The following is a 27,718-nucleotide window of genomic DNA, read 5'->3' on the forward strand; positions in this document are numbered from 1 at the left end:
GGGTTGTTAACCAATGTCATAAAACAATATGTGTACTGACTGTTTAATGAGAAACTATTTGTTCTGTAAACCTTCACCTGAAGTACAATAAAGAAGTAAAAAAAAAAAAAAAGTATGTGGACCAAGAATGATTTGGAATCTCTTTTAATGCTCTGCCATTCTACAGCTCTGTAGAGACCCCACAGCAGGGAGGACTCAGCCAGTCCTCCTTGTTTACAGCTAAGGGCAGGAAGCTCATCCACCTCCAGGCACACGAACCCAGGGGGCCATGACAGCTTACCTTCTGCTTTTCCTTCTTAGTCACGGATTGCTTGGAGTTTTCTACAAGATGGAAAAGTGCTTCATGCTTCTTGGTACTCACCATTAATTTCTTCTTAGCCTAGAGTCAAACACACACACACTCACAGAAAAAGGAGCAGAAACTGACACCAAGAGAAAAGCTGTTCTGTGTTGGAACAAGGCATGTCTATGTGTGAGCTTAAATTATCGTGTATTTTTAGTTCTTCCTCCCTGCCTTTGCCTCAAAATCTGCCTAAAATATCATAGCAGCTAACATTTTGCCCTGAAAACCACTGTATAGTTTTCACCATATTGAGTACACTCAAGAGGGTCATACATTTTGCTGAATCACTGCAGGCCTGCAGGCCTTCTGAACATTGTTCTAGCACAGAAGACTTCCAGCATCAATCTTTTAAATCAACCTGGGCCACAGCTGAGGTAATTTTAAGATGCTGTTTTAAAACTTGCTGCAAGGGAGAAATTTTTCTTCTTGATGCCTGGACTTGGGAAGCTGGGTATTTGCTGGACATCCTGTGAAATGGTCTGCACTTTTACAGATGAGGGAAGGAAAGGTAAGAGAAGAGGTAGGGATGGAGGGAGTGCTCAAAGTCCCCCTATCCTTTGGATGCCTCAGATCTAGGAGCGGGTTAAGATTCAGGTGATCATTTTTTGTTCTATACAGTTGGAACTTGGTAAAAGATGATATTCCAGAGATAAAATAAGTTAAAAAAGAATTTGGTTTGATTTAGCCTATTTAGGAACTGGTTGATTAAAAGACTGGCTTTTCACCTCAAGGTTACAAGGGCCATAAACATAGATAATGAAGGGGAAATGCCTAAGTCTTGCTTTTCCTTGGCTTTTACCTTGGGAATTGGGGGCAAAGTCTTCCACATATCTCTAAAACGAATTCAAGGAACAAGAAGCTCATAGGCCCTCCTCCCCAACCTGTAGTGGGTCACATGCAGGCTGATTAATGAGAGTATGAGGCAAGAGCATTTGGTCCTTTAAGGCTTTCCCTTTGTGTCTCCAAAACAGACCCTACTTCATTATTGACATGCTCAACCCCTTGAACTGTAAACGTGGAAAGATTATTATAGTTCAAGACTTTTATGTTCTCTAATTTCTCTGTCACTTTCATTTAAAAAAAAAATCATTTTATTTAGAAAATTTAGTTGGTAGAAACTGGGAAATAATAAAAGACGATTTTTGTTCCTGGCAGCAATTGCAACTTCTGAGCATTGTTTCTGGCTTTTGGTCCATTATGTTGAATTCCCTGTGAAAACTGAGTACAGGCAGTCCTCGAGTTACTAACAAGATCCATTCGTAAGTCTGTCTTTAAGTTGAATTTGTAGGTAAGTCAGAACAGGTACATATGGTTCTTATTTAGCCTCAGTTAGTCAAATGTTTGTCTTAGTATATAGTATATACTTTACCTCTTTATGTATTTAAAACGCTTAAGAAACACTTCTAAACTGTGCGATGTTTTCATTGTATCGCAAAGTAGTGTGTGCGTTTGTTACTACGAACCATCGTATTTAACTCAAATTTTTAATATAATAGGCTTTATGGCAATCCATTCTTAAGTTTGTCTGCAAGTTGGACAGAATTTTGTAAACTGGGGACTGTCTGTATTTAAGAGAAAATGTATTTTTAAAAACAAGTCCTTTTTAAGAAAGTTTGTAAAATCAAGAGCAAAACTAAAAACAAATGACTGGATACTTTTTTCCGACATTTTGAATATTTGCTATAAAATGATTCTTGTGAGCATCGTTTCCAAGTATAACTACTGTTGGTATAGAAATTCATCCGTCTCAAACATTTCTTAGCATAAGTCCTTGGTCTTATGGAGTCATCAGTTTCAGAAGAAGCGTCAGAGGCAACACTGAGGGCCATGATGTCCACCCCTTCTCCCAATTCTGAGGGGCTTCTCTAACTATTTGGCACTAGTGGCTGTTCATTTGAGAAGACTCCTGCCACTTTGGAGATGAAAAAAGAGAATGTTAGCTTTTGAAGCACAGGTCTTCTCAAAGAGGATCAGGCCAAAAGGGTTACTTAGAAGATTTCCTCTCCATTGGCTTCTAGTCCTTCCTGCTTGAAATGATTTCCTCCTGTACTAAATTGTTCTAGAATAATCTATATGTATAAGTTCCATCCATTATTCTCTCTGTATAAGAACCTATAAGGAATCTCTGGGTAGTGCAAATGGTTAACACACTCAGTTGCTAACCGAAAGGTTGGAAGTTCAAGTCCACCCAGAGGTGCCTCAGAAGAAAGGTCTGGCAATCTACTTCTTAAAAATCAACCATTGAAAACCCTATGGAGTACAGTTCTACCTTACATATATGGGGCATGAGTTGGAGTTGACTCAATGGCAGCAGGTTTTAAGAACCTATAATGATATGCCCTAGCTTCTCACACTAGATGATAATTCCTTTTCTTAGAATTTATTCATTATTTCATGAACATGTTATCTAGCCAACTAAGTTTTACGTTACTTGAAAATAAGAACCATATCTTGGCGTAGTGTGCACCATACGTATTTGTGGAGTCAATATATGCATTCGCCTTTACTAATCACTCCCCACCCCTCACTAAGCCCTCTCAGTAGTGAGGTAGAGATCACTAACTCCTTTCTACAAATAAAACATCAAAACTCAGATGGTGTTTGTCACTTGCCCAAGATTACAGAATATACAGACAGGCAGTCAGTGCAGTGTAATAGTTAAGGGCAGTAACCCTGGAGCCCACTACTTATAAACAAATCCCGGTTCAACCACTTGACAGGTTTGTAACCTTAGGCAAATTATTTAACCTCTCTGTGTCTCAGTTTTCCCATCTATAAAACAGGACAATGCAAGGTCACCTACCTAATTAGGTTTTTGTGATGATCAGATACATAACTATGTAGCACTTCGGCACATAATAAATGTTACGTGTTAGCTATAAATAATAACCAAATTTAGAACCATGCTCTTGGTTGAAAGCTACATATGTGTAATAACTCAGGTGAGGAAGCATTTTTCTCTTAAGTTAGCACCTGCAAGTACTAACGCTAAAACACATTATCATGTTTGTGCAAAAGCAAAAAGGTCCAATCCTAAAAACTGAGTTTAGGCATATATTTGTGGATACTTGCCTTAATTTGCTGGTTCCAGTTGCTAATGACAAGATCTGCCGTCTTTTGGACTTCATTATCAAGCTATTAAAGAGAAAAAAGAAAAAAAACAGTTTTACTTTCTTCTTGTTGAGTCATGGTGCTGGCTTAATAATTCTGGCACAATCACTAACTACCATAATCCACGGGATTTTCAAAATCCTACAGTGGACATATTTTCTGAGAAATGTAGCCTAACTGTCTTTTTCTGTCAAGAATCTCTGGGTCATGCCACAGGTCCAAGGTTTTAGACTAAATTCATTTGGTAAAATAATTATTTCTAATCTATATGAATGTAAAAAGCACATACATATGTGCAATGAGCGTGGAGTAGGACCCTGTATAGTTGGTATCACTTCCAGTCCCATCACATCCCCTCCCACATCAACCCCTGTGGCAAAACTTTAACACCATAAAGATGGATGACGGTCCTAGCAGTGCTAATTTTACTGTGTCCATTGCCCCTGAAGTGAATACTACTTTAATTTCAAAGAGACTGAATTCTTAATCACAACTAACTTTTTTTCTGCTTTTAAATAGCATAAGAGTCAGTAATAATAATGATAGGGATGAAAACGAATCTAGACAACCCTCCAGGGTGATCAGTTGTAAGTTAGGGCAAAACTTACAAACCTTTTTCTTGGACATATAAGCAGTTTCCAGTTCTTCACTGTTAAACAATGCTCTAACAAAAATCCTTGTATACACATCTTGGGTTTGCATTTTTTATTTTTTTTATGATAAATTCCTGAAGCCTAGCATCACTTTTAGATCATCTTTTCCTCCTTTGGGCAAAGACAGAAATCTTGCTTTAAATAGGGGAGAAAAGAAAGGTTTTTGACTCACTGCTTTTCTCTTCTTCTCTTGTGCACTCAGGACTTGATAAGTCGGTTTTATTGCTTCCAACTGAATTGCTTTACCAAGTTTTCTGGGAATAGAACATAAAAGACACACAAGCATAGTATTAGGATTTACATCTACTTTCCAAATTATTTTCGGGGGCAATAAAATGGTATGTTATGGTGTGTCTACTCAGTGCAAGTTTGAAATGAAATCTTTGTAGCATCCACTTCAAATATTTACAATTCCTTTTGGGCTGGAGTAAGGCAGTGGGATCACTCACTGATGCAGGTCTGCTGAGGATTTCATGCCCTCTGAGGCCCAGTTCCAGGCGATGGTGAGGCAGCTGCAGGCAAAAACGGGTTGGGGGGCGGGGTGGGACAAGGATGGCTGTCATTTTCCCAGTCAACTCTGAGAAATAAAGCATTGTATCTGATTCACTGTGTGTAGCAATTACATTCATTTCCCTAATCTAATTTCAATTTCTCCATAGGATTAAATTCTATCAATATATTTCTTTGCACTATCGTAATTATTTATACTGCTTTCTTCGTCATTTTTCACTTAGATTTTTACTTTTCCATTTCATTTCTATAGAAAATTGGTGGAATAAAGTAGCCAAGAGAGAGACGGCATTTAGAACAGGTGGGACATAAGACGCTAGGGTCAGAAGGGCCTTAAAGACAATGTTTCCCAGGATCCTCATTTCACAGATGAATAAACTGAGGCTCAGAGAAGGTAAGCGTTACAGATTGAATTATGTCCCCTCAAAATATGGGTTGATTGGAATCCCAACCCTTATACCTGTGGCTGTAATCTGTTTCTGAATAGGATTTTCTTTGTTATATTAATAAGGCCATATCCGTGTAGGGTGTGTCCTAAACTTAATCACTTCAAGTTACAAAAAGAACAGATTAGACACAGAAGCAAGCACATACTGGGGAAGACAGATGCCATACGAAGATCACCAAGGCATCGAGGAACAACACTGTGGCTACAGAAGGTGAAAGAGACAAGGGTCTTCCCCTACAGCCAATAGAATGAGAGTCTTCCCCTATAGCTGGTGCTCGGAATTTGGACTTCTGTCCTCCTAAACTGTGAGAAAATTAATTTCTGTTCTTTAAAATACCATTACTTGTGATTTTTCTGTTACAGCAGCACTAGCAAACTAAGATAGTGAGTGATGAAGGACTCCAGCGCCCTGGTCATGTCCTGCTTGCTGCTCCTGGGGATGGGATCCAGCTCCTGTTGCCTGCTGGCTTTTAGGAAAACTAAGATATTTTATGGTCTTGTAAGACATATCCCAATTTAACATGAAGGATGGCACAACCCTCTTCCCAGCAGCATGGAGGGAGAATTAGGAAGTGCCACGGTATTTTCTCCACAAGGGAAGCCCTAGTCACACTTAGTATTCCATAGAAGGGGCACAGCTCACAGCAGTCCTTCAAAAGGCAGGACAGTAAGCCCTACTGTGTCAGCAAACCTCAGGGACAGACACCTGTGTAAACTATGATGAGGGGAGGGGAGGGAGAAGACAGATCTGCATCCCTGCCAAAAATCAGGATGGTACGGGGGTTTTGCCTCCTAACGGGTTAGGTTGCACCATGCAGTCTGAGAATGGGAGAACTAGATCAAAGGATGCCAGATTTTCTGCTTACCCAAAGCCAGGCACAAAACCACGCACCTGAGGGTATATATTGTGTGCTTCCATTTATAGGAAATTCCAGAAAAGAAAAAAACTCATCTATGTAGGTAGAAAGCAGAACAGTGGTTGCTTGAGGTTGGATGGGGAAGGGATTGCAAAAAGGTACGAGCAACTTTTGGGGGTTGTCTTAGTTATCTAGTGCTGCTATAACAGAAATACCACAAGTGGATGGCTTTAACAAAGAGAAATTTATTATCTCACAGTCTAGGGGGCTAGAAGTCCGAGTTCAGGGTGCTAGCTCCAGGGGAAAGCTCTCTCTTTCTTTCTGTCTCCGTCGGCTATGGGGGAAGTTCCTTGTTATCTATCTTCCCCTGATCTAGGAGCTTCTCATTGCAGGGACCCCAGGTCCAAACGATGCGCTCTTCTCCTGGCACTACTTTCTTGGTGGTATGAGGTCCCCCTGTCTCTCTACTCGCTTCTCTCTTTTATACCTCAAAGGAGATTGACTTAAGACACAACTTAATCTTGTAGATTGAGTTCTGCCTCACTAGCATAACTGCCGCTAATCCTGCCTCATGAACATCATAGAGCTAGAATTTATAACACATGGGAAAATCACATCAGATGATAAAATGGTGGACAATCACACAATACTGGGAATCAAGGCCAGCCAAGCTGACATGTATTTTGGGGGGACACAATTCAATCCATAACAGGGGTAATGAAAATGTCTAGATTTTGATTCTGGTGGTGGTTACACGGATATATACATATGTCAACATTTATCAAATTGTATGCTTAAAATCAGAGATTTTTATTGTATGGAAATTAAATCTCAATAAAGTTGACTTAAAAAAAGAAGCCAGGCACCTTGTTCCGAAAAGAATCTGACATTTACCCCTTCGGGGAGCTGTTGAGCAGAGCTGGAAATCACCAACACTGGAGACAGAGACCTGTGTTTGGATCCAGATGCTCCCCTTATTTCCTTGAGACCTTGGAAAAATCACTGGTTTCTCTGACCCTCACCTCACTGACCTTTTAAGATAGAAATAATTTGGGATTTCTGTACAAATACCTAATCAAATTTTAGTATAGATAAAAATTCAATTAATGTTTATTATTAAATATTGTTATACTAATCCTGGTTAATCAAACATGGACATGTCAACTCTTTAGTAGTACTATGATGGATGCTAGGGTTACAACACTAATAAGACACGTAACCCTAGACCACTATACCTCTCATTCTTAAGAAGATAATTAGAATCAATATCATAACGAACATTTATGGAGTATTCGCTCTGTGCCAGGTACTCTGCCAAACCCTCTTCCTGTATTATCCCATTTAATCCTCATTGTAACCCTGTGAGCTAGGTTTTATTTCCATTTTAAAGAGACCCTGAGGAGTAAATGTCCTAGGTCACCCACCTGGTATGTGGACCTAGAGTTTAAACTTGGGTAGTCTAAATAAAGTCTATCTTTACCAACCACTGTGCTATACAGGTTCTTCTATAGTCTAGTAAAATACTATTCTAAAAATAAAAATAGAGGCAAAAGTCAGAGCAATTTCAAAACCATCATTTGCTATTATAGATGATGACTAAGGAAGAATAGAAATTTGAGCTCCAGAGATTTCTTTTTTCTTTCTGTCTCTCTTACAATCAAAAGAGGCCTTTGTAATGGCACTGCCAAGTTTATGATCATGTCTGCATGCATTCGTCAAGAATTTTCTTAGTAAATTATCACTAATGGACCATTTCCTTCAAAAGAAGAAATCTGCTTCATTATTGGTCTTACAATATAGCCAGGAGAATACGGACCAACATTTTTTTCGGCACCAAACGTGCTAAGGTGTTTACATATATTATTTCATTATCTCATTTAGTATGCACCCCTCCACCTCCACACACATACACACAATGGAGCACATCTCCTTACTCCATCTTACAGAGGAGGAAACCAAGGCGCAGAGAGTCCAGGCTACTTACTGAAGTCAGAGAGTAAGAGATAAAGCAGGCTCCGTACTTCCTGAGTCCAAGGCCTTCCGACTTAACAGCACCACGTTCCAAGTTAAATATTATCACCAAAGTCCAGTGATGAATGTGAGTTTAGAACTCATAAAGACCTAGGATAAATTCAGCTCTATGGTGCATTATTTGTGTGAGTTTTTTAAACTCTTTAAGCCTCACGTCCACATCTGCAAATAGGAATAATAAAACTTCTCAAGCCTTGTTGTGAGGATTAAATGAGAGTGCCTATAAAGTATTGAGCAGTGTCTGGCATACAGTAAGCACCCAAAAACTGGAAGTCATGCTTGACATTATATACCTGCCATGTTTGTAAGAGGAAGTTGAAACTGCATATATGTCACTTTTTATTATTTTTCAGAATGATTTTGCCTTACCTCTTCCATGATACTTACTTTTTTTTCGTGCTCTGTAATACTTTGCTCAGCTTGATTGCCAGTTTCTGAAGTCCTTTGGCATAGCTAATCTCCAGGTTTGACCTAGTAGCAAAGAGTAAGTTGTTAAATAGGATGCACTGGCCAGACCAAGCAACACTACACACACACACACACACACACACACACACACACACACACACACACACGGAGGAAGAAGAGTTCAAGCTGAAAATGTAATGAGGAGATAGATGATTTGTTTACCATAAGGATCTTTTTCTTATGAAGGGACAGAGTTGTTTTCTTAAGCTTCTTGTACACCAGTAAGGAAAAGAAAATTTCCTGGGTATCCTGGGACATTAATACTAATCAGATAAGCTCTAGGTTATAATAGCTGGCAATAAAGTGATAAATTATGATTGAATTAACCAAACACTAACCTTCTAAGGGTGGCCTGGTGGTACGGTGGTTAAGAGCTTGGCTGCTAACCAAAAGGTCGGCAGTTCGAATCCACCAGCTGCTCTTTGGAAACCCTATGGGACAGATCTACTCTGTCCTATAGTGTCGCTGTGAGTCACAATTGACCTGACGGCAACAGGTTTGGTTTTGATTTTAGCCTTCTCAGGGGAAGCTTTGAGATGCCAATGTCAGATTTAGAAAATGAATTTTCAATACTTTCCATGCAAGACAAGATCAGCAGGGAGTCTGGAACATGACCTCTAAAAACAAAGTCCTGGGTGCTTTTTGGATAGGTTGAAACACTCTCATCTTAAAATGATTCTACCTCCAGGAAATTGTCCTATATAGGTCTGCATGTAGGAGGGTTTATTCTTGTTTGTCTTCTCACTTTTGACTGAAGATAACAAAAATGTAGGAAATCAAGTTCAATTTATATTTTTCTTGTTAGTAAGGACCAGAAAGTCTTATTAAATATCTTTAGATTTATTTATGACTTCATTTCTTTTGGGAAACAATCTTAGAACTCTCCAATAACTAATTTAAAACCTGCATATTTTCATACAAAGTAGCCTCAATGTCATAGACCAAGCAAGAAATGATAGCTCGCTCTTGTAAAATGGAAGCCATAGACCATGAGCTACTGGCCTATTGTTAAATTTGTCTTCATCTTTTCCTGTTAGTATAGCTGTGCTCTAAGTAATTTTTACCACCTTTTGAAAGAAAGAAGACCACTGTAGGATACACGTTAAGAGGTAGGTGCAGAAATCATGCATTTGTTATCAGACCTTGCCCAATATAAGGAAAAGTTAAGGCAAGTATTTTAGATAACTAAGATGATAAATAAATATCTCTTTGCACTTAAAAAATGGATTTCTCTGCTCTAGGAATATGTTTTTTTTGATAGAGAGAGAAAGAGTGTTGGTTAGCAGCAAGCTGGGAGAGACCATCACTTTTGATGAATCTGGATGCTCTAGAATCCCAGGTGACCTCTATCATTCAGTGGGATGGTTTTAGTTAAGATTACAAGGGAATAAAGGGGTTCTTGATTATTAAAATATGGTAATCCCAAGCCTAGCAGGAAGTAGGGGCTCAATGACTGCAGTGATTTTTATTGACCTGCAAGCCTCTGCATAATCTGACAACCTGTAGATACCCCTCTGATTCCCCTCCTGCAGGCCACCCCCTTGGTTGCTCTACTCCTGCTTTGTTGCCAAACTCTGTCTTGCTTCAGGGCTTTTGCACTTGCTGTGGTCTCTGCCAGGTGTCAGGTAACCACATGGCTTTCTCCTTCACGCCATCCCCAACAAGTCTTGTTCTAACGTCATCTCTTCAGAGGGTACCCTGTCGATAAGAGCATTCCCATCACTATCTACCCGCTTATTTATGCCCTAGCACTTATCACTACCTTATGTCATGCTATAATTTATTTTCTTAGTGTGCTTCTATGAACACCCCTAGGATGTAAGCTCCATGAGGGTCGAGAAATTGTTTTGTTCACTGCTGTATCCCTGTATATAGGACAGTGCTTGGACTAGTGAGGATTAGGACGAGGACACACTCTACTCCAGTATGACCTTGTTAACATAAACGATAACGAAATAAAAACTCTATCTCCAAACAAGGTCACATTCACAGGTGCAGGAATTAGGCCTTCAACATATCTTTTTGGAGGACACAATTCATTCCGTAACACTGACCTATGTTCTGCCTACACACAGTGTCGTAACATGCAATGTTCATCAGTCACTTACTATGTGCAGGCACCATTCTAAGTATTTTAGGTGTTTCCTCACTAACTCTCAATAACCCCCATGAGATTTCATGGAAGGGCAAACACGAGGCACAGAGCGTTTACTCAGCACCCTGTCCAAGGTCACACTGAATGGAGTGATAGAGTCAGGATTTGAGCCCAACAGTCTGTCTGGAGAACCAGCCTGCTTAACCACTCTACTTTCCTGCCTCTGGAATTGTGAAGTAGAGGCTAGAGATGGAGAATATTCAGGGAAGACAAACAAAAGTACTTTCAAAAATTGACACAGCCTCTCACTTAATCTTTAATTGCTGTGTTCTGAGTCACCACAGCTCCTGGTGGCATAGCAACTAGAGACAGAATCCACAGCAGCCTCTGAGCACACATAATGAGCTTCCCAGGGCCCCTTCAAAAAGCACCTGTGCAGCTGGAAGGCATTTTGGGCAGGGAGATGGGGGATATTAAGGGTCTGGAAAAGTAGGAGAGAAGGGGATCCTGATATTGAATGTCACCAACCTAAACCTTTGGGGCTGGATGAATGTCAGACACAGGCCATCTGGAACAGCACAAATGTATCCCATGTCTCTCTGTCTTTCATTTATTGATGGCCCAAAAGGGTTTTAGGACCAGCATTCAAACCAACCAAGCAAAGCAGGCTGTAAATCTTCTGCTATTGCATTTTAAACCTAATGGCCATTTTGAAAACCTCAGCAGATCACTCTGTAAGTCAGAAGTACATGTAAATCAAATGAAATACAGTTAGGGAGGATGGGTGTGGGCGCATTTGTAACTAAAACACAACTGTGCTCCCTTTCCGGCAAGTTTGCCCATGACTGAAAATCTCACAGGCCTCTGGCCCCGAACGGCCTTCAGCTTAACAGATGTTAATGGTTACATTCCTCCCCAGAGAAAATCACTATTTTATAAGTGTCCATGGTCCAAGTGGCAATCGTACAGGGAGCTGTCAATTTTTTAAGTCAGAATGTTTGTAATTTGAAACAAAACACTGCAGTGTGGCTAGTTCAGGTCTATGGTCTAATGAGGCAGTATATATCCTTCCAAAGTTTCTGCTAAATAGGAATGGAAACGACCTCAGTGCTTTCCTAAGGCTGTGTTGTGCAGTCCCTGCTTAGACTTATTTCTTCTCAGTTCCTTAAAAAAGAGTGGCTTTATCCTGGTTTCCACCTTAAAAAACACCGCATACAAAGTACGTTGAGAGAAGCAGAGCTCATTTCAAGCTGAGATGTGGAATTTTCATTCCTTCATTAAAATAACCAGAAACAACTTGTAAGTACACTGTGCTTGATTTTCTAGTTCCTTTCCTTTCCATTCTAAAACTACCATATCTAACACTGGTTGACATTCTTTCTCAACTCAATTCTCTTGGCACATGTGAAATTGATGATGTATGTATCTTTTCATAGGTAACTCAATCTCAGAATATTCCAGCGAGTTGTAAAGATTCTGGACCAGAGAAATGGCATGCCCTGACTTTTAATCCTTTTATATTCTAATTTCCTCCCAGCATGAAGGCAGATTAATACATTTTTATTAGTGATAATGAAGACCAACCAATAAGTCAAAGACAAACACTTGATTTAAATTTTAAAATACATTATGCTTTTGAATGAAAAGAGAGATGGAAAATATGTGGCTTCAGGTTCAATATTTTAGATAGAGCACAAATTAAACTGTAAGACCATAAGTGACCATGTAATCAATTTTAGAGAATCCTGCTCAAATAAAATTAAAACTATAAAAAGTGATTAAAAAAAAATCACGAGAGATTATTTAAAATTGAGCTAATGCTTTATAGGAGAAATAAGTGCTGGTTCTACCTAATTTTCTGGGGGGTACTTTTCTGAGACTGGGAACTGAGGCGAAGGAAGGCCTCCAGAGTGTGATGACTGAATCTTGAAAGATGCATTGAAGGGATCCAGGCAACCAAGTGAAGAAAGTTTTACCAAGAAGGAGATATAGCCTGTACAAATGCAGGGACCTGTGATGGGGGACTATAGGTGGTTGAGTAAAATGGAGAGGGAAGGGGTCCTGGGGAGAGGAAAAGAGACAAGTTCGATAGGAAGGCAGGGCCCAGATCTCAAATATCCTTTTATAAAATACTATAAGGGCTTGGTTTTATCTTAAAGTCCATGGACGTCTTTGAAGGGTTCTTAAGGAGGGTCATAGCCACAGAGTGAAAGATACATTAGAGACAGAGGTTCCAGCCAACTTGGAAGCTGAGGCAACTTGCTCGATTTAGAAAAAGGGGGCCTTCTGTTATGGATTGAATTGTGTCCCCCCAAAATATGTATTGAAATCCCAGCCTCTATACCTGTAAATGGAGCCCTGGTGGCGCAGTGGTTAAGAGCTACGGCTGTTAACCAAAAGGTCAGCAGTTCAAATTCACCAGCTGCTCCTTGGAAACTCTGTGGGGCAATTCTACTCTGTGCTATAGCGTGGCTGAGTTGGAATTGACTCGACTGCAACGCGTTTGTTTGTTTTTATACCCATAAATATAACCCTGTTTGAAAATAGGGTTTCTTTGTTATGTTAATCAAGCCACACCCAAGTAGTTTCTAAATCTAATCACTTTTTAGTTATCAAAAAAGCAGAATGGACCAGAGACACACACACAGGGGAAGACAGACACCCTGTAAAGATCGTCTACAAGCCAAGGAACACCAAGGAACAAAGGAACGCCCAGGGCTACCGACAAGGAAGGAATTGAGATGGCTGAGACCTTGATTTGGATGTTTAGCCTCCAGAACTGTGAGAAAATACATTTCTGTTCTTGTGGTATATGTTTTACAGCAGCACTAGGAAACTAAGACCCTCTGAATGGATGCAGCTCTGAGCCAGGGTGTAAGACTATTGGGTTGAGAGTGGATTGGATTTCCACATCTACTATCCCCTTCAGTCAGGTGCCTTTGTGCGGTATACAAACTGCACAGCTAGAAGGCAGTATCCTTGGACAGAAGAACAGTTTAAGAGATTTTTGCCAGAAAAAAGACAGAGGCCATGGAATGAAAAGAAAGCTAGGGATGTAACAGGTGTTTAGGAGAGAGAAATAGGAAGACTTGGCCATGAGATAGGATAGATGGAGTCATGGATGGCTCCCAAGTATTGGGCTTGATGGTTGAGCAGTGGTCCCAGTCACCATGGTAAAAAATTCAGGAGGAGTATCAGTTTTGAAGAAAAGTGGATAAACTGTTTTGAATATGTTGACTTTGTAATTCCATGGGATATCTAGGTAGAATTGTGCAATAGGCTGTTGGATACGTGATTTGAAACACAGTTAAGAAATCTTGCCTAGAAAAATAGATCTCGGAGTCATCCATATGCAAAAGCGAGATGAAGCTGTGAGCATTCAGATCACCCAGGGTAATGGGTAGAATAGAAAAAGTGAAGACTTATCAAAGATCTCATTTCAATTTTTTAACTTCTTTGTTAACAGTGTCTGCAACGGATCATTGATGGAACAAATGGCCAACTACACCCCACCTCCACTTCTTTTTTTTTTTTTTTTGATGTCCAGAGCAATGGCACTTGCCATTTGAAAACCTGATTTTAAGTTTCCTTGCAGAGGAACAATTGATTTTCCCATCAAAGCCTGTTTAAACATTAGCTGTGAAGGTATGAGGAGCCAAACACTCACAAATAGTTTCTGGGAATGTGCCTTTGTATTTTTAAATCTGACCTGTAATTGTGTTACAGTGAACCTGATGACTTTGGCATTAGGTATTTTGGGAGTTGCTGTGTGTCTCTGGCTAAATCTGAGCTTGGTCTGCTACTGCAGACAAAGGGAACTGAAGCAACTAATTGGATAAAAGAAGCTAAGCATGGCAATGATGAATTGCGGAATATCCAAGCAAAACGGTGTTTCAATAACAACCGCACTTTTCTGTCATTGCCAATTAGAATAAATGGAAGAGTGCAGCTGAGCTTTGAAATGAAACATTATCTGGACTCTGAGGCTTGATTGTGATGCGACCTCTCATATTCACATGCTAATGCAGAACTCTGCTGAGCAGAACTACAGTTCAACACTCTTAAGCAAAGTGTCTGGAAAGGTAAATATCTAAGGACAGCAAAGGTCATGTTCTAATAATGCAGATGTAGTAGTAAAAAAATAAGCCCATAGAATGCAAAATGACACATCCATTTCGGAAAATGATATAGCGCTTCCTCAGAAAGCTAGAAATAGACATACCATTCAATCCAGCAATCCCACTCCTAGGAATATATCCTAGAGAAATTAGAATCGTCACTCGAATAGACATATACACACCTATGTTCATGGCAGCATTGTTCACAATAGCAAAATGATGGAAACAACCTAGATGCCCATCAACAAATGAATGGATAAACAAATTATGGTACATACACACAATGGAGTACTATGCAACGAGAAAGAACAACAATGAACCTGTGAAGCATCTCATAACATGGATGAAACTGGAGGACATTATGCTGAGTGAAATAAGTCAATCACAAAAGGACAAATATTGTATGAGACCTCTATTGTAAAAACCCATGAAAAAGTTCACACACAAAATGTAACCATCTTTGTTGGTTACCAGGGATGGGAGGGGTGGGGGGGAAATACTAAATAGGCAATAGATAAGTGGTATCTTGGGTGAAGGGTGAGACAGTACACAATACAGGGGAAACTAGCACAACCTGTACAAGGAAAGGTCATGGAAGCCCCATAGACACATCCAAACTCCCTGAGGGACTGAATTGCTGGGCGGAGGGCTGTGGGGACCATGGTCTCGGGGGACATCTAGCTCAATTGGCATAACACTGTTTATAAAGACAATGTTCCATATTCTACTTTGGTGAGTAGTGTCTGGGGTCTTAAAAGCCATCTAAGATACTCCACTGGTCTCATCCCTTTGGGAGCAAGGGAGAATGAAGAGAACAAGATACAAGGAAAAAGATTAGTCCCAAGGACTAATGGTCCACAGCTACCAAGGCCTCCACCGGACTGAGTCCAGTACAGCTAGATGGTGTCCAGCTACCACCACTGACTGCTCTGACCAGGATCACAACAGAGGGCTCTGGACAGTGCTGGAGAAGGATGTAGAACATAATTCTAACTCACAAAAAAAAGACCAGATTTACTGGCCTAAAGGAGACTGGAGAAACCCCAAGAGTATGGCCCCCAGACACCCTTTTAGCTCAGTGGTGAAGTTATCTCCGAGGTTCACCATTCAGCCTGGGAGTGGACAGCCCAGTAAAACCAAATGGGACTAAGGAGGTACAGTAGTCCAGTGACAAGGGCCAGAAGGCATAAGGGGACAAGGAAGTTGGTGATAGGGAACCCAAGGTTGAGTAAGGATGTTGTTGATGTGTTGTGAGATTGTTAACCATTGTCATAGGGCAACATGTAGTAACTGTTAAATGAGAAACTATTTTGTTCTGTAAACCTTCATCTTAAGTGAGAATAGCAGCACAATTGGAAGAGCGTAGTCAATGTCACTGAACTGTGCATGTAGAAATTTTTGAAATGGTATATCTTTGGCTATGTGTATTTTCACCAAAAAAAAAAGGTTGAGAAGTTAGAGGGTTGACATGTTGTGGGGTTGTTAACCAGTGTCATAAAACAATATGTGTACTACTGTTTCATGAGAAACTATTTGTTCTGTAAGCCTTCACCTGAAGTACAATAAAAAAAAAAAGTTAAAAAAAAATAAGCCCATAACTATCTCCTCATTTATTTACTCATTCAGTCTACATGTATTTACTGAATGCCTTTTATGCACTAAAAAAAAAACAAAAACAAACCAAAAACCCGTTGCCGTTGAATTGATTCCTAATTCAAATAACCAAATCAAAACCAAGCCTGTTGCAATGGAGTCAGTTCTGACTCATGGTGACCCTGGGTGTTACAGAGTAGAACTGCTCCATATGGTTTTCTTGGCTGTGATTTTTTTAGCGAAGCAGATCTCCAGGCTTTTCTTCCACAGTGCCGCTGAGTGGGTTCAAACCAACAACCCTTTGGTTAATAGTCAAGCACAAACCATTTGTGCCACTTAGGGACCTAATTCAAAGAAGCCCATGTGCTCCCTTACTCTGTTTTTTATTGTGCTGACCAGTGGATTTGCCTTCATGATTTTCTACATCATAACCCTCAGTTGAAATGCCTACTATATGTCTTCCAAGAGTACCGTTTTATTTGTCTTATGGAGCTTCCTACTACTTGTCTATAGCCCTAAGTAACAGGATAATTTCTTTTGAAGGGTGCTGGCTTTCCAGATTTTTTCTAATACAAAGGAAAACGTAGCGTTGATTCATATGTAATAAGCCCACCCATTTAAGAGGAAAATAAGCCCTGGCTCATGTCTGGATAGCTGGTGGGAATCAACTTTTTATCTTTTTCATATCCAGGGAAGTAATTACTGAATTCACAGAAAGGAAAGACTGTAATCCCAGCTATGCTGTGACCATTTATCCTTGGTGATATGGTTATTATGTCAACTCAGTTTAAACACAGTAGGAAGAGGAAGTGTCTTCAAAATCATTCACCATGGGAAAGACATGACCCAATTCTGAAATGTGAGGCAACCTCTGACTTTGCCAGCAGACATGAAGGAATGCAGTCTAAGAAAATACAACATGTTGCATAGTCAGATTAACAGAGTCTTTCTGTCCATTGGAGTCCCTGGGTGCAAAAGGTTAACACACTTGACAGCTAACCAAAAGGTTGGAGGTTCCAGTCCACCCACAGTACCTTGGCAAAAGGTCTGGCTATCTAATTCTGAAAAATCAGACACTGAGAATCGTATGGAGCACAGCTGTATTCTGACACACATGGGGTTGCCGTGAGTCAGAATCAACTCCACGCCTACAGGTTTTGTGTCCATTAGAAAACGGTTCTCCCAAAATGCAGACTCTTTAGATGCAAGCAAACATCCTTCAGGTTAACTACATGATCAAAAAGCTGAACAAGGGGAGGAATGCTCCGTAAAGCTCAAGTGTGAGGAGACTTTGACAAATGAAGATTTATCAGGAACAAACATAAAGCAACTTAAAAATGGCACCTTGGTTAAGGAGGAAATGATTTAATTGTATAAGATTAGATTTACAAATTTTGCTGTCATGAGTTACTTAATGTGGCCCTTCTAGCCATGGTCTTTGTGACTGACACACAATGATTGAGCGGGACTATGCAAATAAGGTATATGCGACCTGTGATAGTTGGGATTATGTGTCAACTTGGCCAGGCCATGATTCCCAATATTGTATGGTTGTCCTCCATTTTATGTGTTGTGGATCCTGACCTATACATGTTGATGAGGCAGGATTGGTATAGGGTGTGTCTTGGGTTACAGCCTTGCAGGAGGGCACGGCTCAAGTTCCACCCTTACTCAAGTTATGCCCTTCCCTGAGGTGTGGCCTGCATCTAAGATATATGTGTGTGTCTTGGCAGGGCTCTCTCTCTCTCTCTGCATCTGGATCCCTAGTCTGGTTCGTGATCACTTGACCTCCGGTTCTTGGGACTTGAGCCAGAGGGCATAACTGACCTGCCAGTTCTGGGATTTACAGGCCTCTACAGCCCCTTGGGCCAGCGTCCTACTGTGTGACCAGATTCGCCAGCTTCCGCAGCCTTGTGAGCCAGCAGCCTGTGGTCTGAACTGCCCATTTGGGTTCGTCAGCCCCTGCAACCATGTGGGTCGGAAGAAGCCTACGCCTGACCCAAGAATTTGGGACTCGCCAGCCTCTACAACCGCATGAGCCATTTCCTTTATAAGTTTCATGAGGTCTGTGAGATGTTGCAGTTAATTAGGGAAACCAAAGATGGGAGGGCGGGTGCTGAGGGGAAAGGGAGTAGTTGATGTTAGAAATGATGGAGTGGTACAGCAGCTTGGAAAAGTTCGAAATTTGGGGCATCTTTAACCTCCGCCTCAGAGGAATTAGCTTTGTGCTGATCCTTATAAAGGAACTATTCATTTACAAACGTTCCTATTGCATCCATTGTGTAAACAACCTAATACCTAGCTTTTTTTTTTTTCCTTGGTCTAGGCAAAACCATAGATCCCTCTTTTCTATATGCATTAGGTAGTTTTTATCCCAGGTGTCTTAGTCTAGTGCTGCTATAACAGAAATACCACAAGTGGATGGTTTTAACAAAGAGAAGTTTATTTCCTCACAGTTAAAGTAGGCTAAAAGTCCAAATTCAGGGCATCAGCTCCAGGGGAAGGCTTTTTCTCTCTGTTGGCCTTCTTCTCTTTGGTGTTCCCCTGGACTAGGAGCTTCTCTGCGCAGGGACCCCAGTCCAAAGGACGCGCTCTGCTCCCAGCACTGCTTTCTTGATGGTATGAGGTCTCCCTGTCTCTCTGCTCACTTCTGTGTTTTATATCGCAATCCAATCTTGTAGACTGAGTCTTGCCTTACTAACACAACTGCCGCCCATCCTTCCTCATTAACATCACAGAGGCAGGATTTACAACATATAGGAAAACAACACAATACCAGGAATCATGGCCTGGGCAAATTGATACACACATTTTTGGGGGGACATAATTCAATCCATGACACCAGGGAAGTGCAAATAACTCTGCTACTGAGTAGCCAAAACAAATCCGTTGCCATCGAGTCGATTCTGACTCATAGTGACCTGGTACTCTTTATATTTTCAAATTCTAAATTCTACTCTGTAAGGAGGTAAAACCATAAAGGGAGGTATCTTAGCTACTCAAGTGTTTCTCGCTCCCTGGCGCATGTTTGCCACTCTAGAACTCTAGAACGTGTGGAGGGTTGCATGTTAATAGGCATAGAGCAGATGGTAGACCTAGGAACTAATTCAAGAAAGACACGGATAAGAAACGAATACTCTGCTGTATAAACAAAGCAGATGAGACTGTAGTAGGGTGGAGATGTGACGTGATCTGAACAAGGGAAAATCAGGGGAGAGTTTTTGAGCAGTGACTCAATCAAATTTATTCAGTTCACTGTTGAGTCTGTTTACCAGCAGGCATTTTTTTAATCATTTGCCTTCTATCTTCACAGCTCTACACCAGGCACTAATTTTGAACATGGACACCAGATACTCAAGGCCCAGATGACTGTAACTCAGGTCCTATTGGCCTAAGTGGCTAACACATGCATAGATTCTTTCAGAAGTGTAGGAGAGAGATACTGTCTTATCCAGATAATAGTTGAATTGTTATAATAGTTAACTTCTCTTATTTTAAACAATTTCCTTTGAGACTGAAATGAAACTTATAGAAGTCTTACAGAAGAAATTGTCTCCCAGATTGGTCTTCCCCATTCCATGGAATCAAAGCAGTTTGGCTGTTAGGAATTAATTTCGTATTTTTTATTTTTTGTCTTCTTGGCCCCCTTTGACAGACCCAGTTACTGTCTTTATAAAAGCCTATTTGATCTCTTCTGTATCTTTTCTTGGCCTCATTCATTGGTCCTGATAAAGCTAATGTTCTCCTCTGCTCTTGACCTACTAATACAGGATGCAATCCACCCATGCGTCTTTGTTCTTCTGGCACACATACGGTATTTAAATTTGAAATGGGTTACCCCGAAAGAATGAACAATCTCTTTTGAATATCTTTTTAGAGTAGTTGGTTACAGAGTTGTCTAGAAGTAGGGAAATGGCTGAAAAGACCCCTTACAGTCTGTTCAGTCCTTGGGCTGTCTAATTTTATGCAGAGATTTTTGTAACTTTCTTGACTGAGCCGCTTTACATATGATCAGGAAAAGATGATACTGAAAATAGTGACCTTTGATTCATCCGTCCATTCAACCGCGACACGTTAACTGAAGAAGTCAAAAGGGCCAAGCTCTAAAAGCTCAGGATACAAAGATGAGAAAGACACTAGGAGAGACAGAAACGTAAACTAATAATTGGCATCCTTGTGAGAAAAACATAAGGGCATCTACCTCAGGTACAAGGGTGGCCCCCCAGGAAGCGATAATAAACTCAGTCTGAGGAATCAGAAGTGACCTGGCAGAGCCCTCCCAAGTAGAATTACCTCCAGTTGTACCCTAAGTTTGATGGTATTCAAGTGATAAATGTGCAGTAGAGGAGAATCCCTCTTCAAACCAATCTCTCAAGTAGCAAAATATAACACCACGTTCTGGAAAGGAGAACAGCCTGTAATCACTCCTCCAGTCACATCACTTGCTACAACTAGACAAAGTACTGCTGATTGAAAATGTGCATTTTGTACCTTTGCTGAAGAACGGCTGTGACCTGCTTGCAGAAATTCTCTCCATTCTGAGTAAACTCCTTTAGGTTCTTGTACACTTTATTATGCTAGGGGGAAAAAAAAAAGGACAGGAGGGTTATGAGCACTTCCAAAGACAGAGCGTCTATAAATCCAGAAGGCTGCTGTAATGACGGCCGTCACTGTAAACGATCATGCAGCTATGAGGACGCACTTCTTTGGGATGAGTTCTTAAAATTAACATTAAGTTTCTCTTGCCTGGATATGAAAGATCCTAGAGAACTTTCCAAAATATATATATATATATATATACTGGCTTACCTGCTTCTTCCCTAGATCAAATGTAAACAATTCAGCAATGGGGTGCATTTGGAGTCCTGTCATTCCTACTGTTTCCAGAAAGGTCAAAAAGTACATTCTAAAGGACACCTTGTAACCATTTTGTGTCCCCTACAACTTCAAAATCATATTCCTGGGGCTCCTGACTAACCCTGAACTATTACAGTGTTTCTTGGCTGAGATGTGAAAATGTAAGTGAACAACTTGTGAATGTAATTTTTTCCTAGTCCTCTCCATCTTATTTAACTCTCATAATGAAAACGTCATAACAGTGAGTTGAATTTTTAGGTTGAACCAAACCTTTGTAATATATGAATTTAGCCCATTAATACCAAGTGAGAGATCTTGTCATTTGATTTAGAACTCGATAATATCATTCTGAAAATTGTATTTGTAAATGTAGGCACTGCCCTGGTGGTGCAGTGGTTAAATGCTCAGCTGCTAATCAAAAGGTTGGTGGTTTGAACTCGCCAGCCACTCTGTGGGAGAAAGACGTGGCAGTGTGCTTCCATAAAGACTATAACCTTGGAAACTCTATGGGATGGTTCTACCCTGTCCTATAGGGTCGCTATGAATTGGAATCGACTTGGCAGCAAGGGGTTTGGTTTTAGGCATTGATGACACTAGATTTTTAAGAGCCCAAATGGAAAGGGTCAATGTTAGTTGATCCTGCAGCTTTCCTGACACAGTGGGTGATCGAGGCTATGCACAGTCCCATACAACATACTCTCTGAGGTTCCATTTGGTAGGTGCGACAGCAGACTGTGCGTCTCAAAATGAGATTTTACATCTTGTTGCCATTGAGTTGATTTTGACTCATAGCAACCCTATAGAATGGAGCAGAACTGCCCCATAGGGTTTCCAAGGCTATAAATCTTTATGGAAGCAGACTGCCATGTCTTTCTCCCAAGGAGCAGTTGGTGTGTTCGAACCGAAAGCCTTTCAGTTAACAGTAGAGCACTTAACCACTGCGCCACCCTGGCTCCTTGAGATTTTTCATAAGAGGAGGAAAATTCTGTGTGGATTGAGTGTCATGCTGTGGCTCTTTGTGTGTACAAGGAGCCATCCTCTTTTTTTTTTTTTCGTAATTGTACTTTAGATGAAGGTTTACAGAACAAACTAGCTTCTCATTAAACTATTAGTACACATATTGATTTGTGACATTGGTTACCAACCCCAAGACATGTCAACACTCTCCCCTTCTCGACCTTGGGTTCCCTATTACCAGCTTTCCTGTCCCCTCCTGCCCTCTAATCCTTGCCTCTGGGTTGCTGTGCCCCTTTAGTCTCATTTCGTTTTATGGGCCTGTCTGATCTTTGACTAAAGGGTGAACCTCAGGAGTGACTTCATTACTGAGCTAAAAGCGTGTCCAGGGGCCATACTCTCAGGGTTTCTCCAGTCTCTGTCAGACCAGTAAGTCTGTTTTTGTTACTTACCAGTAAGTAAGTTTGTTTTTTTTTTTTTTTTGTGTGTGTGTATGTGTGTGTGTTAGAATTTTGTTCTACATTTTTCATGAAGCCATCCTTTTCCGGCGCTCAAATGTTCGACAGTTGGGCACCTTGCTGAGGAAGGAAGAGAGGAGGAAACTCATATTTACTGAGCACCTGCTAGGCAGCAGGTGCGTTCACACCTGTGAGCACCGTCAGGGCCCTGACAATCTTTCAGTTGCTAACAAACTAACACACAGAGGAGGCATAGGGCCACAGAGGAGGAAGAGGCCAAAGAAATAACCTGACCCAGGTCCCTCCCTGCAGAGGGAACGAACCAATACCTAGGATATAGAAACACAGTTTTATAGACACTAAGATCGTTTTATCTTTATGCAGTAGTTTAACTTTCCTCTGAATTTAATATGGAAAGCCAGGACAGGGTTTGGTAGACACAGAGTAGTAGCTTCATTGAAACTGTCTGGGACACAAGGACTGAGGTCAGGGTGCAAAGCTCTTTGTAAGAAAATGTTAACTCCTAAAGCAGGGTTTATGGGGGCAGTGGTAATTCAGGGGTGGAATTCCTACCTTCCATGCAGGAGACCCTGCCAACATACCTCAAGCAAAGCTACCACCTGACTGTCAGTGGAGACTTGAGTGTTGCTGTGATTCTGAACAAGTTTCAGCAGAACTTCCAGCCTAAGACAGACTAAGAAGAAAGGTCTGGAGACCTACTTCCCAAAATCAGCCAATGAAAACTCTGTGGATCACAACGACCCAATCCCCTTGTGCCTGAGGACTCCATGAATTGGGGGCCGACTCTGTAGTAGCTAACAACAGCAAAGCAGGGTTTGCAAACTCAGATGCCTGCAGGTCCATCAGGCCCCTGAATTAGTAAAGAGCAGGGTGGAGACAGTGAGCTGAAGAGCTTGCAGTGGCTGGCCCACCACTGCCACGTGGAAATGAGGCTCAGAATGGCCAGATCTGCCATTTTCTCTATAAAAGCCAAACTCCGAATGTGTATCTGACATGAGATTTTAAAAAAATTATAGTGGACAATTCATAAATTTTAAAGCTCTCTGCAGAGTCAGTAAAACACACTTGCAGTGGGATTCCAATTTGTGGTCTCTGTCGTGAAGAAATGATTCTCCTATGAGTGTCATGAGAGTAAAGTCACTACTTGGCAATCAAGCTTTCTAATTTTTATTTCCTACAAATAAAGCTAGTCATATATGAATGATATGCTATTGCTAAGGTCTTCTTTCTCCCATTGAAGGTACAATGGAAAAGTTTAGGTGAACACTTTAAAATTGCGAGAAGTCCTGCAGTAAACAAACTTGTTTAAGTTTTTTGTTTACTTCTGTGTTACCTAAACATTTTCACCAAATTTCCCCCCTAAGCCTTTTAGTTTTTTCCTATAACACCTAATTAAAAAACAACAGCAACAGCAACAAAAACCAATTGCCATGGAGTTGATTCTGACTTGTGGCAACTTCATGTGTGTCAAGAGTAGGACTGTGCTCCACAGGGTTTTCAGTGGCTGATTATTTGGAAGTAGATCACCAGGCATTTCTTCCAAGGTGTCTCTGAGTGGACTCGACCCTCTGACCTTTCGGTTAGTGGCCAAGTACATTAACCATTCGCACCATCCAGGGACCCCCTAGTAACATCCCACAAAACACACTTAGGTGTCATGGGAATAAAATAGATAAATGTTTGGCTGGGTACATTCCCCTGGAATAAACTCATTTCTCACCCTCCCTCACACTTAGGTGCAGCCATGTGACTAAGGGCTGACCAAGGAAGTGTGCGTGAGAGTTTTGTGTGGGGTCTCAGTGACGGCTCCTTAAAGGGAGCCGACTTGTCTGGAAGATGTGCTCTTTTATCTCTTACCTTCTTCCTCTTTCCTGCTACCTGAACGTTGAGAATGATGGATGTCATGTGCTAAGATTATAAAGCAAAAAGAGAAAAAGAGCCTGGATCCGTGATAGCTGCGGGGCCACCACACAAGCCCTCACTACTCTACTTTTGGACTGATCTTATTTTGAGAGAATCCATCCTTATTTTGAGTTTTTTTTTTATATATATGCAACTGAACGTAATTCTAACTCATAACCAGACTTCTAATTTTTATTTAAAATTGTGGAGTATTTTAAACATACAGAAAATAATAATGATATACACTGTGTACTCACTACCTAAATTGCAGAGATATTAATATTTTTCTTCTGCTCTATCTGTAAACAACTTCTTCTTTCCTTTTCATAATTTCTTTGGCTATTCTCCGGCATTTATTCTTCCATATGAACATTTATCTAATTAAAACTTTTAAAAAATTCCTGTTGGAATTCTAACTGGAATTGTATTACATATATCTATATTAATTTGGGGAATCTGACCTTTTTATAGTATTTCTACTTCTCATCCAAGGACATAGTAAGTCTTTTCATTTGTTCAAATCTTATTTTACATTCAATAACACTTTATGATTTTGTTTATAGGTTCTGTGGCTTTCTTATTTGATTTGTTTTGAAATATCTCACAGTATTATGCTGCATTTTTTTTTAATGTATTGTCCTATCTGCTCTCTCAGTGATACGCAGAGAGCCTTTATTCCCCTCTCCAGCCCACAGCAAAGCAGAAACAAAGACACAACAAACAAACCACAGGGCCAAGTCCAAAATAGAAAGATTTGGAGGCATGCTGGCAGAGTGAGTTTCTTTGTTCTCAAATACTGTACAAGTCTGTGGCTGGTGATGAGAGGAGAAGACAAAGCTGTGAGAAGGAGTCAGGGGACTGGTAACCTTCAGAATGGGAGCGGGAAGAACCGCCATCAGGAGAACCAGGAGTGGAGGGAAGGGACTCAGAGATGAACAGTCCTAGAAAAGATGAGCCCTCACCAGCCCATCACCACCTGAGGGTAGTCTGCCATCCAACAGTCCTGAAAAGAGACTAGGGAACCTAGGACACTAAGTGAGAAAGGGGGCATATGGGAAAACCTTGCTGAGACCAATACGGAATGAGCAGAAACAGTTGAGAATTTTCTATGAGCTGGGACCGCAGGGGATGCTGTATTTCCCACACTTATTAAGCCATTAAAACTCCCCCAAACACATTTTTTTCTAGTGTCTTTGGGGACTAGATTTGGGAGGCCAGGCAACCATGAAATTTTTTAAACCAAGGATTGAAAACTCAGTGGTCTTCAGAGGGGAATGGTGGAGACTATAGCAAAGTGGAGAGTGCCCATCTCCCCTAAAGGCATTCAAATTCAGCTTTTTAAGATAATGGGCTGCTCTAACAAAGCACATGGTATGGTTTCAATTGACCTTTGGGCTGCCAGTTTGAGATTCTTGAAGATGGTTTCCTGTTATTTAATAAACTATTACTTCCAAATTTTTTTCACTGGTACAGTATGGTTAGCCCCTGGGTGGCAAATGGTTAAGTGATCGGCTACTAACCAAATGTTTGGCAATTCAAGTCTACCCAGAGGCTCCTTGGAAGAAAGGCTAGGGATCTACTTCCAAAAAATCAGCCATTGAAAACCCTTTGGATACCTCTATAAACAACTGCCTCCTTTGCGATAAGACTAGAAGAACTGGACGGTGCCTGGCTACCATTACTGAACAATTCCATCAAAGAGTTTATAGAAGAATCCTGATCAAAAGGGAGAAAAACGTGGAACAAAGCGTCAAATTCTCATGGAATCCAGACTCTATGGATCCATCGAAGCTGGATGAACCCCAAAGCTTTTTTCCCGAGGATATCTTTAAACCTTAAACCAAAACCATCCCCTGAAATAATCTTTAAACCAAACAGTAATTTAGCTTAATTGGAATAGAACGTCCACCTTGAGTGTTGTGTTCTTTTAACGAATTATCTATCTGATATCAAATTGATAATAGCAACTTGAAAGGTTAAATGAGAAGCTTAGCGGACAGTGAGGTAGTGTTGATGATGGTGAAACAATTTGGAAAAAAGATATCAAGAAAGCTAGCAAACTTAAAGAATGTAACTAATGTCACTGAATTGTACATGTAGAAATGATTGAATTGATGTATGTTTTGGGTATGTCTTCATACACACATACACAAGATATATATATGTATATATACACACACATATAGAAAACCCTATGGAGCACAATTAGCACAGTTCTACTCTGACACACATGGAGTCACCATGAGGAGTCCGAATCAACTCAACAGTAACTTGTACAGTGTAGTTAATGGATAAGTTTGTTCAAGGCAGGGGCAACTGGCCCATGGGCTCTGGCACCTCAGCCACACCCTAGAGATGGTGTCTTAGATACACCTGTAACACATTCCCCAAACTTCAGTGTGCCTGAGTACACACAAGTGGGGAAGCTCTTCAATACATTACATTATTGTTAATTTAATGGTCAGATAAGAGTTAGGATGGTCTGTTAATAATAGCAGTGCAGAGAATCTTTATCTTTGACCCCATATACAATGTGCGGGAAACTCCCAGATAAACCCTGATCCAGACTGAGATAAAGGTGGCATCAAGAAATAAAAAGTTGCAAAGAATATTTCCATTATCTCAGCATAATCCCTTATTTAGTAGCAGTAATTCTATACCTTTCATCATGTACCATCTACTTACAAAGGCAAAAGGTGTGAAAAGCAGACTTGCATAAATATCAAAGCAGAACCCAGAGACCATCCAGTGTGTGTGTGTGTGTGTGTGTGTGTGTGTGTGTGTGTGTGTGTACACAGTCAGAAAATCTCGGAACAAATCTGCTTTGAGGGATGCAAAATCTCTTGACCTTGGCTTTGATTCCCCAGCTCCTGTCCCATCTCTCTTTCCCACTCCACTTCCATCTACCTTAAAGGACTCTGAAAGGATTCCAGGGAGCAGAGTTTGGAAACCACTGAAGTCCAGTGGTGACGCGCTCAGCTGCTAACCAAAAGGTTGGTGGTTCGAACTCATCAGCCGTTCTGCAGGAAAAAGATGTAGCAGACTGCTTCGGTAAAGATTTAAAGCCTTGGAAACCCAGTGGTGCAGTCCTATAGGGTCTCTATAAATCAAAAAAAACCCACGTTGCTGTGGAGTTGATTCTGATTTATAGAGACCCTATAGGACTGCACCACTGGGTTTCCAAGGCTTTAAATCTTTACCGAAGCAGACTGCTACATCTTTCTCCCACAGAGAGGTTGGTGGGTTAGAACTGCCAACCTTTCGGTTTGCAGTTGAGCACTTTAACCACTGTGCCACCA

The 27,718-nt window shown here is 40.8% G+C and overlaps 1 protein-coding gene across 8 annotated transcripts in view; it reads right to left on the reverse strand.

The window, feature by feature from the left end:
- Positions 1–27,718, reverse strand: part of NOSTRIN (nitric oxide synthase trafficking) — a 71,787-nt gene that overhangs the window by 26,768 nt on the left and 17,301 nt on the right. For 2 of the 8 annotated variants that reach the window (XM_023730595.1, XM_004375594.2), the window contains 6 exons: positions 20,719–20,804; positions 8,341–8,424; positions 4,557–4,619; positions 4,280–4,361; positions 3,416–3,478; positions 281–379 (listed from right to left, as the gene is read on the reverse strand). In XM_023730595.1, the coding sequence (XP_023586363.1) occupies positions 281–379; positions 3,416–3,478; positions 4,280–4,361; positions 4,557–4,619; positions 8,341–8,424; positions 20,719–20,804 (477 nt within the window). Of the gene's footprint in view, positions 1–280; positions 380–3,415; positions 3,479–4,279; positions 4,362–4,556; positions 4,620–7,906; positions 8,044–8,340; positions 8,425–20,268; positions 20,364–20,520; positions 20,626–20,718; positions 20,805–27,718 lie in introns of all 8 variants that reach the window. The other 6 variants (XM_023730597.1, XM_023730599.1, XM_023730598.1 and 3 more) reach the window with 6 other exon arrangements.

Source organism: Trichechus manatus, unplaced genomic scaffold (assembly GCF_000243295.1).
Source record: "Trichechus manatus latirostris isolate Lorelei unplaced genomic scaffold, TriManLat1.0 scaffold00037, whole genome shotgun sequence".
NCBI classification, from domain to species: Eukaryota; Metazoa; Chordata; class Mammalia; order Sirenia; family Trichechidae; genus Trichechus; species Trichechus manatus.